General features: G+C 38.0%; 2 protein-coding genes across 3 annotated transcripts in view; both read left to right on the top strand.

The window, feature by feature from the left end:
* Positions 1–17,983, top strand: part of LOC110963916 (uncharacterized protein C14orf93) — a 161,174-nt gene that overhangs the window by 65,810 nt on the left and 77,381 nt on the right. The gene's annotated exons all lie outside the window — the stretch shown is intronic.
* npr1b (natriuretic peptide receptor 1b) overlaps positions 1–17,983 on the top strand; it is a 71,928-nt gene that overhangs the window by 22,342 nt on the left and 31,603 nt on the right. Inside the window, exons 3-5 of the mRNA XM_051956774.1 lie at positions 12,221–12,408; positions 13,626–13,739; positions 17,842–17,977. Coding sequence (XP_051812734.1) covers positions 12,221–12,408; positions 13,626–13,739; positions 17,842–17,977 — 438 coding nt within the window. The remainder of the gene's footprint in view (positions 1–12,220; positions 12,409–13,625; positions 13,740–17,841; positions 17,978–17,983) is intronic.

The following is a 17,983-nucleotide window of genomic DNA, read 5'->3' as shown; positions in this document are numbered from 1 at the left end:
TGCCCTGTGTGATCCGATCCAACAGACAAGCTACTGTTGCTCAGATTGCTAAAGAAGTTACTGCTGGTTCTGATATCAGAAAGGTGTCGGTTTGTTGTGTGTGGAGGCTGTAATCACTTTAGATATTTTAGGATTTTTTTTGGAAGATTTTTAGTCATTTTTTGAAAATAATTACAAGAATTTTCTTGCCAAATTTGGGGAATTAAAAAAAACAAACTTAAAAGGCAAACTTTTAAGGAACTATTGGAATTTTCTACCTGAAGGTTTGGCACATTTTCAGAATTTCTTTTGCTGAATTTTTGGATTTTTTTCAGACAAAGAAAATATTTTTTGTGTGCCCATAAGTGAAGATTACAGGAGGGTTAATTAGATTTTTTTTTCTTGCAACTATGCATTTAGTGAAGTGGTGGAATGACGTCCCTTGAGGAACTGAAAGCGAACTGTGAGCTGTGGCTCTGCTGGGTCATGAACTTCCTCAGCAGGAGGGCCCTGAATGCAGCCTGAAGTGTGAAGACTGGTGTTGTGACTGCATTTTCTGTCCCCTGCACCGCCGGCCAATCGGTTCCCCAGTGAGAAGCCTCAGGCGGGCGGCCAAATGGCCCATAGAGTCGGTGAATGTTATCAGGCTGCTGGCCGGCTGAACAAACCCTCCATCTGCTTCTCTTTATGTGCAGCTCTTCCCTCTGGACCTTCACTCCATCCTGCAGCCAGCTCTGTTCTGTTACCATAAAGATCCAGCTCTGAACACCGCGTGACTCTCAGCCTGTTGAATTCATATTCTGACCAAATAAAGAAGAGGAATGTGAAGGAACATAATGATGCTGAATGTGAATCTCTTAATTAAAATGCTCAGCAGATGTGTCCATATTAGGTTTTACACTCCAATGTGTTTAAGCGTGTTTTTCTCCTTGTTGGAAGCTTGCAGGAATTTTTAGTTTTTAATTTGCGCTTTCAGCCAGTCGAGCTGTGTTTGGCGATAAAGTCTGCAGGGTGTTGATCTGCCTGCTGTCAGCTAGCAAACATGAAATTAGCATGATGACGGTCCTGGCAAGCTCTGCGGCACCGGAACAACCTTTCATCGCCACCAAACTGCTAATGAAGGTGGCAGATTTTATTATTCAAACACACATAAGCAGCTAGAAATCAACAAGTTGCCACATACCATCTAATTTTGGTAGTTTTGTGTCTTTTTTGGCGACTTTTTGTGACTATTCCTAGTTATTTTATATCACTTTCTCCTTGTTTTTTGTTCATGTTTGAATGATTTGCATCAGTACAGTTTTGTCTGCATTATAGTTGTTTTGTGTCTATTTATGGCTGTTTTGACTTTTTTTTTTAGCAGGTTTGTTTCTTGTTTTGTTCATTTTTGTCACTTTTTTACTTGTTCTTTCTTTGCTTTTGGTTGGGTTCTGTGTATTTCTGAGTGTTTTGTGACTATTTTTGGCTGTTTTGTTGATGTTCATGTTTATTTTTGCCATGTTTTAGTTGTTTCTTGTCTATTTTGAGCTGTTTCGTGTCTCTAGTTAGCTGTTTTTGGTAGTTGTGCGTTTATTCCTGGCAGTTTTGTGTGCACTTTTGGTTGTTTTTGATCAGCTTTTGGTTTTGTGTCTGTTTCTGTTTGTTTTGTGTATATTTTCTATAGTTTTAAGTCTGTTTTTGGTTATTTGTATCACTTTTTACTTATTTTTATCGGTTTTGTATCTGTTGTCTAGCGGAAAGAAAACTTTCAAGAGCAGATTACAATTTGAGTCTTTAAAAGTCTGTTTTCTTCAAAGGTGTTGCCCTCCACCTCTGGTCTGCCAATCTGCACTTCAGCATCTCATGCAAACTTTCCACTGTTATTTTTGTCTACATTTTAGTTGTTTTTCACAGAGGGGCTTGTTCACATATCACCTGCAGTCTGATTTAGTTGACATTTCATTCCTTAAAACAAATAATTTTTTCCCCAGTTCTTCTATTTTCCAATTTATGAAGTGATTAAAGGAGATAATGAAAACTTCCTCTGTAAATCCTCTAATATGTCAACAAAATGAAACGTAAATAACCAATGATTAAGTTAAAGTTCTGGATATAAAGGCAAATTGGTGCTTATTCAGATAAATAATTTCTCATTTGTATATACAAAGATACAACTTGGAGTATCTCCAATATTTAGAAGCAGTGAGTGTTTGGTTTGTCATGTTTGTGTGCTGCAGTGTTGTAAACTGTGGAAGGACCTGTGTTTTTCGTACAAGTTTCTCATTTATGATGATACATCATGGCTCCAGCAGTTTAAAAAAGGCACTTGTGCACAGCCTCGTGTTGGAAAAAGGCCCGTCAGAGCTTTGTAGGTGTAATTAAAAATTGCTCCGTTGTCTCCCTGCGGCTGCAGAGTTAGCATCAGGCCCTGCAGGCTGAAGGTCATATAACACCAGCAGGTTACTTTACAGTGGCTCTGCACTCTGCGGTTAGTGCTGAGTAAAGGTGATGAGTGCAGACTTCTGGATGAGCTGAATTGTAGCTCATCAAAGCTGAACTTTGATCTTGGGCGTACCGAGCATTTGTTCAACGCACACATCATTCCTCCTCTGAACCCCAAACCTGCCTGAGAGTTATGCTGTCTTTAAAAAAAATCACCAAAACTATGCAATTAATCCGTCATAAATCGGAAACACAGAACGAATCATTGGTTTTTCAGTTTTCTGACGGTCCTTGAAGGTATCATGATCATCCAAATCTGAGCTTAAAATGTGGATATTTCATCAGTTACTTTCTTCTACATGTCTCATGGCTCAGAAACGATATCCAAGAAAGGAAATTGTTCGATGAAACATTGGTGAAACATTTCTACAGTGTGCAGAATTATGTAACAAAAATCAGTTTCTGTTGTTTTTTGCATCTGTTTGTGGTTATTATGTGTCTTGTGTGGTTATTTTTTGTCACTTTTTATGTTTTGTGTCTATTTCTGGCTGTCTTTTGTCTGTTCTTTTTATGTTTTTGCATGTGTTGCATCAATTTGGGTTGTTATCTGCCTATATTTGGCCATTTACAATCAGCTGGTGGTCATTGTGTGTCCTGTTGTGGTTGTTTTGTGTCCCTTTATGGTCATTCTGTGTCTCTGTGGTTGTTTTGCTTCTCGTTGTGGTAGTTTTGTGACTGTGTGGTTCTTTCGTTTCTCTTGGTAGTCATTTTGTTATCGTTTTGTCTTTTTGTCGCAGTTTTGGGTCTTTTTGTCACTTTTTTGTTGCTTTGTCATAATTTGAGGTAGTTTTGCATCTGTTTGGGCAGCTTTGTGTCTGTTTAGGGTTTTTTTAAATCACTTTTTGGTTAAATTGAAGCTGTGCGGCATCAACCTTTTTCTTCTGTGAAGATGTGAACCTTAACTGAAACTCCTGATTGAATGCATAGGCACGTGTCACATCATTCTTATAGAAGTGACAGTATATGTAGATGTGTAATATAAAGACAGATCCACCCTGCTCCTCTGCTTTAATGATAAGTTCCAGTCTAATAATCATGCTGATGATGGAGGCGGCGGTGTGTTCCAGCTCAGCAGGTCGTCTCTTTGCCTCCTCGCTCTGATCAGGCGAAGTGAAGAAAGAAAGCATCTAATTGAAAGGCTTAGGTCTTAATGAAGAAGCTTACAGTCCCTTCACTTCTCTCACAGAACGTCTTGTTACAGAGAGCAGTCCTCAAGGTTTAAACAGACAGCCAATTAGCAGCCTCTGGTGTGAATAATTAAGACACACAAACTGTTCTAATGATTGTTTTCTCTGCTGTAAGAACATTAAGGCTCTGCAGCAGCTTAACAAAGCAGAGAGACGACAGAAACTTTACACAGAACTAGATAAACCCTGATGTTAACTCGGTTTAGTTTTAGACTGCTTTCGGATTTGCTTTTAGATTTTTTTTTTTTTTAGACTGATTTGTGATTGGTTTTGGGTTGATTTTAAACTGATTTTGAACTTGGTTTTGCATTGGATTGCTTTTAGAGTTATAGTGAAAGTCAGTTGGGTTTGGTTTTAGACTGGTTTTAAACTTCGGCTTATTTTGGAGTGGTTTTGGATTTGGTTTTAAATTTGGTTTAAAACAGTAGTATTCGAGTGGTTCTTGGACTTGTGTTGAATTTGATTTTGACCTTAGTTTTTGACAGATTTTATACCGGTGTTCAGGCTGGTTTGGGACTAGAATTTAACTGGTTTTAAATTGGATTTAGACAAATTTTTAACTGGTTTTAGACCTTTAATCCAAAACTGGCTGGGTTTAGACTTGGATGAACTGGTTTTGGACTTTGTTTGAAATTGGTCTTAGACTGATTTTGGACTAGTGTTGAATTTGGTTTTGGATTGGTTTTTGGTTGATTTGTTTTAGACTGGTGTGGGACCGGTTTTGGGTTGGTTTTGAACTGGTTTTAGATTGATCTTTGATTAGTTTTAGATTTCCTTTAGCCTGTTTTTACTGGTTGTATCTGTACGAACACCCAGTGATGGTACCACACAGAGTGCAGCACTCACAGTGACATTTCCTGAATAAAAATGGCTCAAATGATCACTTTCCTTGTAAACGTATTTTATATTTTTGTGTTGGTTTTTCCATCTGATGCTGTGATGTGATTATCTGACCTTCTGTCCACTGCATCACTTCAGGCTATCTGATGTGTTCTTTGCTGAGACTGTTTTCCTGTAAAACAGAACAGAATACACTTTAGGACAGTGGTTCTCAACCCTGTTCCTCAGGACCCACTGTCCTGCATGTTTTAGATGCTTCCCTGCTCCAACACACCTGATTCAAATGATCAGCTGATCATCAAGCCTCTGCAGAAGCCTGATGACGAGCTGATCATTTGAGTCAGGTGTGTTGGAGCAGGGAAGCATCTAAAACATGCAGGACATGGGGTCCTGAGGAACAGGGTTGAGAACCACTGCTTTAGGAAACACCTATTTGTAATAATAGGAATAAGAGTTCTGCTCTGCATCTTCCAGTTACACATCCACAAGGTCACATAGTTTCACAGACTAGTGAATTTTGTTTTGTGTCACCGATTTTTAATAATGTTTTGTTCTCGAGGTGAGGGGGAGTCGACATGAAGAGCAGAGAGATCAAAGAAAACGAAGCAAACAAATAAGCTCAGAGATACTTGTGTCTATAGATTAACATGACACACCTTTGAGAATATTAAAGCTTTGTTCTCTGTATGTCGGTCGTGTGGCAGTGGAGGTTATTTATACATCAGCACCATCCCTCCTCCTACCTCCAGATTACCCTCTGCTCTGAGCTCGATCCCCCGCAGGGTCACCTGATATCACAGCAGCACATTAGCGTCATACAGAGGTCATCCATCAGCGGAGGGAGGTGAAAGAAACATGAGCGTGGAGCCATCAGAGACTCTGCATCCACCATAGAAAAATAAAGAATCAAAGAAACCCAAGAGATCCTGCAGCACATTTTACTGACATTGATAATAATTTTATTTATAGAGTTCTTTTCAAGTCTGCCTTCCAGGTTGAAGGATTTACAGAATGAAAAAATAAAATTAGAACCCCAAACTGAAGGGCTCAAACCACACAAAAGATAAAATTTTGCATATCTAAATTAATAAAATGCTGATTTAAAAGCCAAGCTCATTAACAAATGTGAAGTGTTTCAATGTTAACAAAATAAAAAATCGTCCAAAATGGTAAATAATGTCCGTCCGTCCGTCCTCCCTTCCTTCCTTCCTTCCTTCCTTCCTTCCTTCGTGTAAAATATAATTTAGTTACTTGGTACAATTTTTCAATGTTCCACTTTTCCTAGCTTTGTTGCTGTCAGAGTCCAGCTTCTCTCTGTCCTTCAGCATCATCCTGCTTTAACTGGAAACAGGCACAATATGCTGGTTTGATGTGTGAAGTTTTCTTCTTGAAATGAAACGGCTGTCATGCAGATGAATCCGAAGCCTGTTGGATGTTGAGACATCAACAAGTTGTTGGCTGTTTGCTGTTGGTTACCGCAGTTGTTTGTTTTCAGCGCTGCAGCAGATGTAACGGCGACATGAAACGTGAGCGGCTGGATGAGAACCTGAACATTTACAGAATGTAATTAGTGTGATGTTAATTAGGAAAAACAGTTGCTGTTGTGGACGATGTGCAAACATTATTTTTGGGAGTGGGATCTGCTCCAGTCTCTCTACAAACAGCTGGTTTAAATGGGAATGTTTTGCTGGAGGACGTCTCGGCAGCCGGTGTGAATCTGCAGACAGATGTTTAGAATCGGTTCTCCTCACATGGGAACGTCTGACATTTGCCTGTGCAGCTTTAATGATCTGACGTTTGGATTTATCTCTGCTGACGTTCAGTGAAAGATCAAAGCGTCTCATTAGAGCTTTAAACAGCCGCCGCTTACTTAAATCAAACATGATGAATCCTGAGAGTGAAAGGTTAAAGCGCTGATTTATTTCCTGAGCTTTGTGGGTCACATTTTGGTTTTACTTATCTTTGGGGTTGTTTTATGCCACATTTTAGGCATTTTGCATTTAATTTTGGACATTTTGCATCGTATGTATGCTGCTTTCTGTCACATTTTGGTTGAATTTTTGTCTTTTTGGATTTAATTTTGGTATTTTATATATTTTTGTGGTCATTTGTATTTAATGTTGGTGGTTTTGCATCATATGTTGGTTGTCATGTCACATTTTGGTTGTTTTGTGCTCATTTGCTTTTTAACTTGGACTGTTTTGAATCCCATTTTGGTTGTTGTGTATCACATTTTGGCTATTTCAGGCCTTTTTGTGATAATTTGCAGATATTTTACATCATGTGAAAATAGTTTTCTGTATTTTGTTTGTTTTGCATGTTTTGGTTTTTGTTTGTATTTAGTTTTGGTCATTTTCCATAAAATTTGCTAATTTTACATATTTTTGTGGTCATTTGCATTTAATTTTGACAATTTTACATAATTTTGTGGTTATTTGTATTTAAATGTGGCCATTTTGCATTTTGTCAGGGTCATTTGCAATTGGGTTTTGTAATTTTGCATTACGTTAAGGTTGTTTTTCCTCTTTTTGTGGTGATTTGAATCTAATTTTGAAAATTTTTACTGTTTTTGCGATAATTTAGATTTAAAATTGTTCATTTTATATATTTTACAGCTTTTTGGTCATCTTTTACATTTAGTTTTGGTTGTTTCACATGTTTTTGTGCTTGCATGAATTAATTTTGGTTGTTTATCACATTTTGGTTGATTAGTATCTTTTTCTGTTCATTTGAATTTAATTTAGATTATTTTACGTGACATTTTAGCTGTTACACATTTCTTGTGCTCATGTGGATTTAATTTTGGTTGTTTTTTGCCATTCTGTGGGTATTTGAACTTAAATTTGGTAATTTTGCTGATTTTGTGCTAAAATTTGTGTCGTTTGGCGTTGAATTTGGTCATTTTAAATACTGTTGTGGTCATTTACAAGTAGATTTTGCATTACATTTATATTTCATTTTGGTCATGTTGCATATTTCTGGCATCATTTACTTTAAATTTTGGCCATTTTGCGTCATATTCCAGTTGTTTTACAGCTTTTCATTTGTCATTTACATTTTATTTTGGTTGTTTTTCATCACATTTTGGTTGTTTAAGTCTTTTTGTGGTCACTGGGATTTGGATTTTGCCATGGTGAGATGGACTCTGGTTTCTTCTCACTCTGATGAGCTGGATTCATGTTTAGCTTCTGTGTTCTGGTTGAAGCTGCAGAGATGGGCTGCGATAATCCTGATGTTCAGATTTCAGGTTGAGCTATGAAGTTGCCAAATCCTTTTATCTTCAGCTCTCAGGCTGGAAGTGGAAAGTGCAGCGCTGAGTGGAAGCTGCTGTCTTTCATCTTCATTCATTCACATCAGTGAGGCCGGATGTGTGCGGAGGTCAGAGGTCACAGTGTTTTCTGAGTTGGGGCTCTGAGTCTCTTCCTGGTTTTGGTATCTGCTCTCTGACCTCTGATAGAGAGTTGACCTGACTTGACGAGCATTTTATAGCACAGTAATGAATTCCAGTGTCGGGCTGGGCAATATAGTCCATTATATTCACTGTCTTTGATACAATATCTGCTTAAATAATTAGACTCTGAAATAACACCACAACAAAAACCTGAGACATTAGAAACCGAAATGTAATAAAGGCTTGGTTTTATTTATTAACTAAATGAGAAAATATTCTGACAGCAGTGAAGGATGTGAAAAGAAACCACGAAACACTCGGACTGACTTATTGAATCAGTGTGATGAGACATTTTAACACCCAAACACAACTGGAAGAATAAGATCCACTCTTTACATGTCTGTCCACCCTCACATGTCTCACTGCTGCTTAGAAGGGAACTGGCTCGAACTGACATGACTGGACTTTACCGGACTCTATTTGACTTGACTTCATTTCACTTGACTTGACTCCACTTGACTTGATTCAACCTGACAAAACTCACTGACTCGACTTGACCTGACTCGATTTGACTTGAGTTGACCTGACTTCATTGATGTGACCTGAACTGACTCAGTTTGACTCAACATGGCTCATCTTGACATGACTTGAGCTGACTCAACTCAACATGACTGAACTCGACTTGGCTCACCTAAACTAGACTTGACTTGGTCTGACTCGGCTCCACCTGACATGACTCGACTTGACTGGACTCGACTCAACTTGATTCCACTCGGCCTGACATTCTCCATCTTCACGTCTTACTGCTTCTTAGACAAGCTTCAATCCTGCACTGTAAAATATTAATTACTAAAAAATGTTTTAAATGGTTTTTAACAGTTTTTAACTGTATTTTTAAAATGAGTTCTTTAGTTAAATTGCAGATAGTTACCGCTGAAATCAAAGAAAAGTATTAATTTACATGTTGACTATAAACACAAAAAACCCCAAACCAGCCAAAACTGAAGCTAATGTCCACATCAAAAAGTTTGTAATTTTACAAATAGTAATTTGTTGTTTTACAATGTATGGGGACAAAATTACGCTGTTTTAATAGATTTAAATCAACTAAAAATCATAATTATAGAGAAACTTGCTGCAGTTTTCACCAGTTTTTTAAACCATTTTTGAATGTTAGTATTGTAACGTTCTGTAAAATTAATTAATGAAATAATTTCAATGTACACTAAAGTAAATGTCAGTTTCTCTTTGATTTGAATTCCGAAGTTAAGTAAAGTTGCATTATTTTACCATTGTGATCCTCAGAGTGAGTTACTAACTCCAGGTAATCAGTAACTGTACCAGAGTGCATGCTGAAATAACTCTGGCAGTGGTAAACCTGCTCTGGATAAACACCGTTTTAATAAAGACAATAAAGTGGACAGAGTTAGAAAATACTGAGGAGTATTTATAGAAGAGTATTTTTAGTGCAGAGAATAAAACAGTCGAAGTGCAGCGATCTGGTTTCGGCAGACGTCCACTCCGCCCTGTGGCGGTGAGGGATTTCTGAGCTCGCTATCAATCGGAAGAAGGCTTTTAGCCCAGCGTGGTTTCACTGCTGGCTTCCTACTCAGAGGTTATTAGAGTCTGAAACAATGGAGGAGGAATGTCATCACGCCTCTGGAGACTTCCTGAGACTGGAGCTGGGAGGACGCCAAGAAACTGTGGGCATCCAGAGGAAATCTAAGTAAAGGCTGAGATGGTCTGCTCACCTCCAACACAGAACATCTTTTAGTGTGTTTACAGTCCGACTGGACACTTTGGACTCATTAAGATCTGACATGCATCCATCTAAAGTAGTGATCTCCATGACAATGGACACAATGCATGTTGGTCAACATTGTCCAGGATGACATAAACCTGACTATCCTACCTAAATTAATTCAAAAACTGCATTAATTTGTCCAAAACATTGCAAAATTTGGTTGAAATGACTCCAAAATTGTTCTAAATGGCTTGAAATTTGTCCAGAATGATTTAAGAATTGCCATGAATGACATGAATAAACTTGTCCAAAAATTATTGGAAATGACTCAAATTGTGTAAAATGACTCAAATTATGTCCAGAATGAATTAGAATTTGTCATAAATTGCATAAACTTACTTGGAAATTGACCAACAAACATTTCTTTGTCTCCTATATGCTACGCCTTACCTTGTTCTTACCTGTAATATGAGTGATATGTTGACAACATGTTTGTCTGTAATGATGTAGAAAATAGTCAAAAGTGGCCAAAAGTTGTCCAGAACAAACAGATTTATGGACAGTATAAAGTAACATGAATTTGTCTAAAATGACTTGTGTAACGTGACTCAAAATTTGTCCAGAATAATACTGTGTGTACACATGGGCCTTTAAATCTGCTGCATGTTGCTGACAGAGGTAAACGTACAGTGAACTCTGCAGAAGAAGCCTCCTGGTGTCATGTTCTCTGTGGTCCACCAGGACGTATTGATTCTGTCTTCATATCAGCGGCTGCAGAGCTTCGCCTCACAGCTCTGATGGATTTTTCTCAGTCAGACCACAGACACCATAGCTCTGATGAATACACTGGAGTTGCTCTGATGGACGAATAATTTCACCTCCAGATGTCTGAGACGTCATATTGATTGTTTTCTTTAGCTGCTCATAAACGCAGCGAGGAATAAAAGCAGCTTCATCTCACAGTCTGATTGTACAAGTGACACTTAAAGGCTCACAGTTTGAATTCACAGATAAATCGCTAGTTCACACCTCGTCTCTTTCATACATTTCTTCCAGTTCAGCAGCAGCTTCCAGCTCGTCTTTAACAATCTTCTCCTGCCAAACTTAAGAAATCTGGAATTTTGTCCTGTCTTTTTGTTGTCGGTTTGTGGTTGTTTTCGGTTTCTTTACGCGTCTTTTTTGTAGTCATGTTGTGTTTCATGTGTTGTCAATTTTTTGGCACTTTTTGCTCATTTCAGTTTCTCTTATTTTTGTGTTGCTTCATGGTTGGCTTTTGGTCTCTGTGACAGGTTCGCTGTCCGCGGGTTCACTCAATACACACACGCACCCAGGTTGTCGGGGGAATATCGTTTATTGCTCAACTACTCGGTGTTCCTCACAGTCCGATACGCTGCCTCTCAGTTCACGCAGTCTCCGCTGTCTCTCAGCTGCTCCTCTCATCGAACCCCCATTCTTCTCTGTCCGCCCGACTTTTATCCTCCGCTCCAGGCTGCTACTGCAGAGATAATCAGGTCAGCCGATTACCACCACCTGTGTCAATTACCTTGACGCTGCTTCCACACACTCCTCCACACCTCTCTCCCCTGCAGCTGAGCTCTCCCACGCCCGTCGCCAGTGTCTCCTTTTGTGTTTCTTTGTTGTTTTTTAGTCATACTGTGGGTGTTTTCTTTCTCTGAGGGTATTTAGTTTGAAGTTAAGACCAGGATTTTGGAATATTTAGGCTTGACGATTGTAAACACAAAGACTGCTACCAAACATTATTTTCATTATTTTCTGGAAAAATCGACAAAAGACAAAAAGAATTGATGTCTTTTTGTCCAAAGATATTCAATTTACTGCCGTGACACAGAAAAACTGAGAATATTTACATTTAAGAAGCGGCAGTAGCAGAATTTATGCAGTTTTTATTTAAAAATGATTTAAACTTCAATTAACTGGTTATCAAAAAGTTGGAGATCAATTAAATAATTAACTGATCGATTGTGTGTCTCTATTCAGTACCAAGCAGGAAATTCAGATGCAGCTTCTTAAATGTTTTCAGCTCAAAGAAGGCTGATCCTGCAACTTGATAATCCATTTTTCAGGCAAAAATATATACATAAGAAAAAATAATTTAGCGTATCAAAAGAAAAGATTTGCTGCTGTTGTTTGTCCCTTTTCACCATAAACTGAATATTTGCTTTTTTTTTAAACTTTTAGTTGATCAAAGCAAACAAATGAAGGTGTGATCTTCTGCACAGCAAGTTTGATTGTCCTTCGTTTGACAGATTGTTTGAAAAAAAATAACCCCCCAAAAAGGAATAAATTCTACAACATTCAGTAATGTAAGACTGCAGCTAATGCTTATTGATTACTTTGTGGATGAAACGTTCAGCTGTTGGGTTCTAAAATGTCAGGAAATTGTGAAAAATCTGCATTTCTTCAAGTTTCTTGTTTTGTTCAAAGATGTTCAGTTTACTGTGGTAGAGGAGGAAAGAAACCAGAAAGTATAAGACAGAATATAGATTGATTTTATTTTTACAAAGTAAAGCACTAGCTTTTTTGCTAACTAGTTCTCTCATTTTCTGACTGAAACCATCCCGTCTCTCATCTCCACAGTGATGTTCGTCTGCTGCTCCCCTGACGTCTTCAGAAAGCTGATGATTCAGTTCAGGCGAGCCGACCTTCCTCACGAGCAGTACGTCTTCTTCTACATCGACGTGTTTGCTGAAAGCCTCAACTCAAAAAACCAACAGCCGTGGGCCCGCGGGGACGAGGACGACGCCATCGCCAAGGACGCCTTTCAGGTATAGAATCACGTATCTTTACCTCCACAAAGCTGTAGAATGGTCTGACTGGACCTCTTTATTATTCTGATAAAGGGTGATGAAATGTTCAGGTCTGTTTGGATATCTTTAAACCAATCAGACCATTTTCTACAGAGCAATAGAATGGTCTGACTGCATCTCAATCATTTTAATACAGGGGGAAGAAATGTTCAGGTTTAGCTGTATTTCTTGACACCAGCCAGACCATTCTCCACAGACCTGTAGAGTAGTCTGATCGCACCTCATCCTGCTACAGGGTGATGAAATGCTCAGGTTTGTTTGTGTCTTTAAACCAATCAGACCAGTCTCTACAGAGATGTAGAATGGTCTGACTTCACCTCATTGCCATTTCTAGGGTGAAAAATGCTCAATTTGTTTATAGTCCTTTACACTAATCAGACCGTTCTTAACAGAGCTGTAGAATGGTGTGACTGAAACTCTTCTTCATCATGCTACAAGGTCAAGAAACGTTTTGGTTGGTTTGTATTTATTTTAAGCAATCAGACCATTCTCCGCAGAGCTGTAGAATGGTCTGACTGCTCCTTATCACCTTTCTGGCATATTTCAAGTCATTTTGGTCACATTTAAAGTTATTTTTGATAAATTTTGAGGCATTTTGGACAAATTTTGAAGTTTGCACAATTTTGTCATTTTGTAAAAGTGTCATTTTTGGGCATTTTTTGTTGTTTCAAGCTATTTTTTGGCATTTTGGAAACGTATTTGTATGTGAGACAGTTTTGAGGGTTTTATTTTTAGCAATTTTTGAGTACAACTTTCAACAATCGGCTATGAATACATCATAAAATTCAGAATTTTGTCTGGTGCCAAGATGTGGTACCAATGCTAAGAAAAACAGAAACTCCACAAATAGATAATTAACTATGTACATTTTTGCAGCCTTGACAAACTTCAAGAGACAATATTGTCTCCTCCTTGTTTTTTTTGTGTGTTCTGTTTTATGTATGTCAACACATTTATTGTGTAATAACTTTGTCTTTATGTGGCTTCATTTGATCCAGTGACACTTTCAAAAGAAATAAATGTTCATTGTAGATTTACTCTGTTGCATATCCCATTATGGCGTTTTATCCACAGAGGTTCTGCTGCGTGTTTTTGATGGAGAAGCAGATTTTGTATTTCATGTGCACAACCTTGTTTACTGTGTCTGTCTAACGTTAATGTCTTTCTGTCCTCAGAACGTGAAGATCATGACATACCGAGAGCCTCAGAACCCCGAGTACCGACAGTTTGTCTCCCACCTGAAGAAAGACGCCAAGGCGATGTTCAACTACACCATCGAGGACACTCTGGTGAGACCATTGTGTGTCTGTGTTTGTCTGTGTGTGACGGTTACTCGCAAATGCAGTTTAAGGATTGTTAATAGTATAAAAAGTGGCTGTGTGTCTGTAAAGCTTCCACGCAACCAAAATCTGTCTCTTAAACTTTGGATTTAGTAAATCAGAAATCATGCACTCGTTATAAGGCAGTGTTATCTTTTGTGTCTTTGTGTGTCTCTTGTAGTAATTCTGCTCGGCCTTGTGGTTGTTTGACATCTGGTTGTGGTTGATTCTTGTCTTTTGCAGTCATTTTGCATCTTTGTGTTATTTTTATTTTTTAGATTTTATGTCTTTCTGTTTGTAGCCTTTAACGCCTCACCATAATTTTGTGTCTATTTGTGGTTGTTTTTGTGTCTCTGTAGTGGTTTTCCATCTCTTTTGGTTATTTTATGACTATTTGTGTTGATTTTGCATCTTTTTGTAGTCGTTTAGTGCTTTGTTTGTAGTCTTTTACATCATATTGTCTACTTATGGTTGTTATGTGTCGCGTTCTGGTGATTTTGTGTCTCTAGTTTTGTATCTTTGTGATTGTTTTGCTACTTCCTGTGGTGGTTATGCTTCCTTTTTTTGCTTATTTTGTGGTTTTTTTGTGGTGGTTTAGTGTCTCTTTAAGGAGATTTTGCATCTCTTCAGTGTAGTTTTGTGGTCATTTTTTGGTCATTTTCTGTCTTTTCATGGTCATTTTATCTTATTTCAATTGTTTCCTAACTATTTGGGCTTGTTTTGTCTCTTCTTGTGATATTTTTGTGTTATCTTGCAGTTGTTTTGCATCATTTTAGCTGTTTTTCAGTTTTTTGGTTGATTTGTAGTCATTTTATGGCCATTTTGTGTCTCTTTGTGGTGGTTCAAAGTATTTTAGTGGTGGTTTTCTGTCTATTTGTGGTGGTTTTAAATCTCTTGTTTGGTTATTTAGTATCCTTAAAGTGGTTTAGCAACTCGTTGTGACAATTTGCAGGGGTAAATTTGTATTTCTTTGTAGTAATTTTGTGGTTTTTTTGATAATTTAAGTATCTTAAGTGTGATTTTGTGTCTTTTTGTGGTCGTGATATGTGTGTTTGTGGTCATTTTGTCTCATTGTGGGGTTTCTTCATCTCCTTACCGTCATTTTGTGCCTCTTTGTGGTTGTTTTTGTCTATTTTTAGTTGTCTGTGATGATTTTTTTATTTTGTTTTGTTGTCATTTTGTGCTTATTTTGTCACTTTTTGTGGTGATTTTGCATCTCTTTGTTCTTGTGAATATTGTGTTTCAGTGTCTTTTAGTATATTTGTTTGCCTTCTCATTAATTCAGGGGTTGAGGGGGCTGCTGCTTGCTTCAACCATCCTGGAAGTCAGATGATAAAAAGAACTGATAAGACTTTCATGTTTTGTTCATATCACTGCCACCTAATACAGCAGCAGGTTGCACACAGACACACACACACACACACACACACCATGTTATAAAGAATGAGGGAACTGTGTCATTAAACACGCTGACAGTTTGAATGCTGTAGCTAAGCTGCATGTGGAAGGAGACACTATGATGCAAATGTGTAATTACTGCTGCAGGAGGAGCTGCTGATCTGATCCTGATACTGCACAGACACACAACACACACAGAGCATCGGCAACACAAATAACACACCTCCAGTCACAGGTCAGCTACGCCTGGAAAACTGCATGTCAGCTTCCCGGTGAGGAAGTGTTCAAGACAAAGAACTCATCGCCTCTGAATGTGTGAAGAAGAACCGCCCTCTGAGATGACACGTTTTACAAACATTATCTGGCTCAATTCATCAGCATGTCACATTACCCAGCTGGAATTTATGTTGTAGCAAAGTTGTTAGTTTGTTTTGTGTGTCTTTGTGGTCGTTTTGTGTATTTTTGTGGTCATTTTGCATCTTTTTGTCCCCGTTTTATGTGTATTTGTGGTTGGTTATGTGTCTTTTAGTGTGTATTTTTTCTGTTTTAGTCATTTTGTATATTTTTTCTGGTCTTTTTGTCTCTTTATGGTCATTTTGTGTCTCTTTGTGTTCGGTTTTGTCTGTTTCTGTCTATTGTTGTCTTTGTGGTATCTTGTGTCTATTTGTAATCTTTTTTCTCTTTGTGGTTGTTTTGTGGCTCTTTGTAGTCATTTTGGTGTTAGTTTTGCTTTGTTTTTTTTTGTGTGTCTCTCTGTAGTTGTATTAACCTCTGTGATCATCTTGCATCTTTTTGTGATCATTTTGGGTCTGTTTGTGGTCATTTTGTGTGTATTTGTTGTTGTTGTGTGTCTTTTATGGTCATTTTATGTCTCTTTGTGGTTGTTTTGTGTCTCTTTGTGGTCGTTTTGTGTGTCTTTGTGGTTATTTTGTGTTCCTTTGTCGTAATTTATCATTTTGTTTCTCGTCTTTGTGGTGATTGAGTCTTTTTATGATGATTTCTTAAACTTTTTTTGTGATTCTGCATCTCTGTAGTGATTTTGAGTTGTTTCTGTCTTCTTGTGGTGATTTGACATATTGGGGATGATTTTGAGTCTGTTTTGTGGATGATTTTTCTTCTTTGTAGGGATTTATAGAGATGTCTTTTTGTGTTGATTTTTTTTTTTTGTCTTTGTGTAATTGTTCCTGCTCCTCTCCAGCTCTCTGCCTGCAGCTGTATCAGTAACCAGACACTCTGCTTAATTCTGTTATACATTCAGACGTGTTACAGAGCTGCAGTCTGTCTCTTTATCAGCCACTGTGTGTGTCCGTGTGTGTGTCTGTATGTGTGTGTGTTTGGTCAGTAAAACAGCAGCAGACAGCACAGGGAAGCTAATGTGGTTAACGCACCCCACACACACACACAATAAGATGACACATCAAGGGAAAAAAAAACTCATTAAGAAACAGACAGACGACAGGGAAACACAGCTGGGAACTACACACGACTTTTATCATAATAATGACGGTGGTAATTGTGATAATGAGGATAATGAGGATAATTATTTGCTAGACTTCATTATTTATTATTTCCAATGTGTCAGTATTTATGCTCTGTGTTTGGAAGAAGCTCCTGGAGTTTCTGCTCCTTCAGGAAGGATGTGTTGTATTACTAGTAGTACTTACAGTTGCACTAGTAGTAGTAGTGGTAGTTATTTTTGTTGTATTTGTAGTAGTAGTCAAAGAGGTAGTTGTAGTAGTGGTACTGGTAACTGTAGTTGTTGTTTTTCCATTTGTAGTAGCAGTAGTAAAAGATGTAATAGTTGTAGTAGTGGTATTGGTAACTGCAGTGGTACTCGTAGTAAGAGTTGTCGAAGTATTAGTAATTGATGTCGAACTAGTGGGTGTATTAATAGTATTTGTAGCAGTAATTGTTGTAATAGGGGTACAAGTTGACATGGTTGTAGTACTACTTAAGGTAGCAATAAAAGTACTGTATTTATTATTATCCCCCGCCACCACGAAGTGGAAAGGGGGATATAGGTTTGGCCTTCGTGCTTCCGTCCGTCCGTCCGTCTGTCCGTCCGAGATGAAGGGGACAGCTTTTCTCGGAAACTATTACAGCTAGGATTACGAAATTTAGTGTGTAGCTTCACACCATGGACACCTTGATCAAGTTCGAAAATGAGACCTGTGCGACAATATTTAACAGAGTTATGGCCCTTGATCACTATTTTGGATATAGACTCATAGACATCACATGTGGCGGGGGATATTGATGACCATGTCGTCTTGTTGTTTTAGTAGTAGTACTTGTAGTTGTACTAGTTGTAGTAGTTGTATTAGTACTCACAGTGCTAGTAAATGTAGTAGCAGCAGCAGTAGTAGTAATTGTAGTAGCGTTAGTGACAGGAGAAGCAGTAGTAGAAGTAGTACTAATTGTTGTAGGAATAGTAGTAAAAGGTGTACTAGTAGTAGTTGTAGCACTAATTGTAGTATTATTATTACAAGTTGACATAGTTGTAGTACTACTTGTAGTAGTAATAAAAGTAGCTGTATTTATTATTGTTGACTTAGTAGGACTTATAATTGTAGTAGTTGTAGTATTTGTATTAATACCCATAGTGCTAGTAAATGTTGTAGTAGTAGTAATAGTTCTGTAACAACAGTAACAGCTGGACCTTTATTTCTCCCAGATGAACATCATCGCTGGAGGGTTCTACGACGGCGTCATGCTCTACACCCACGCTCTGAACGAGACCATGTCAGCGTCTGACAGTCGTCCTAAAGGAGACGTGGTGACCAAGAGGATGTGGAACCGAACGTTCCACGGTCAGT

This window comes from Acanthochromis polyacanthus, chromosome 12, assembly GCF_021347895.1.
Source record: "Acanthochromis polyacanthus isolate Apoly-LR-REF ecotype Palm Island chromosome 12, KAUST_Apoly_ChrSc, whole genome shotgun sequence".
Taxonomy (NCBI): domain Eukaryota; kingdom Metazoa; phylum Chordata; class Actinopteri; family Pomacentridae; genus Acanthochromis; species Acanthochromis polyacanthus.
The sequence above is the reverse complement of the archived record's forward strand: the minus strand, read 5'-3'. Positions and strand labels throughout refer to the sequence as shown.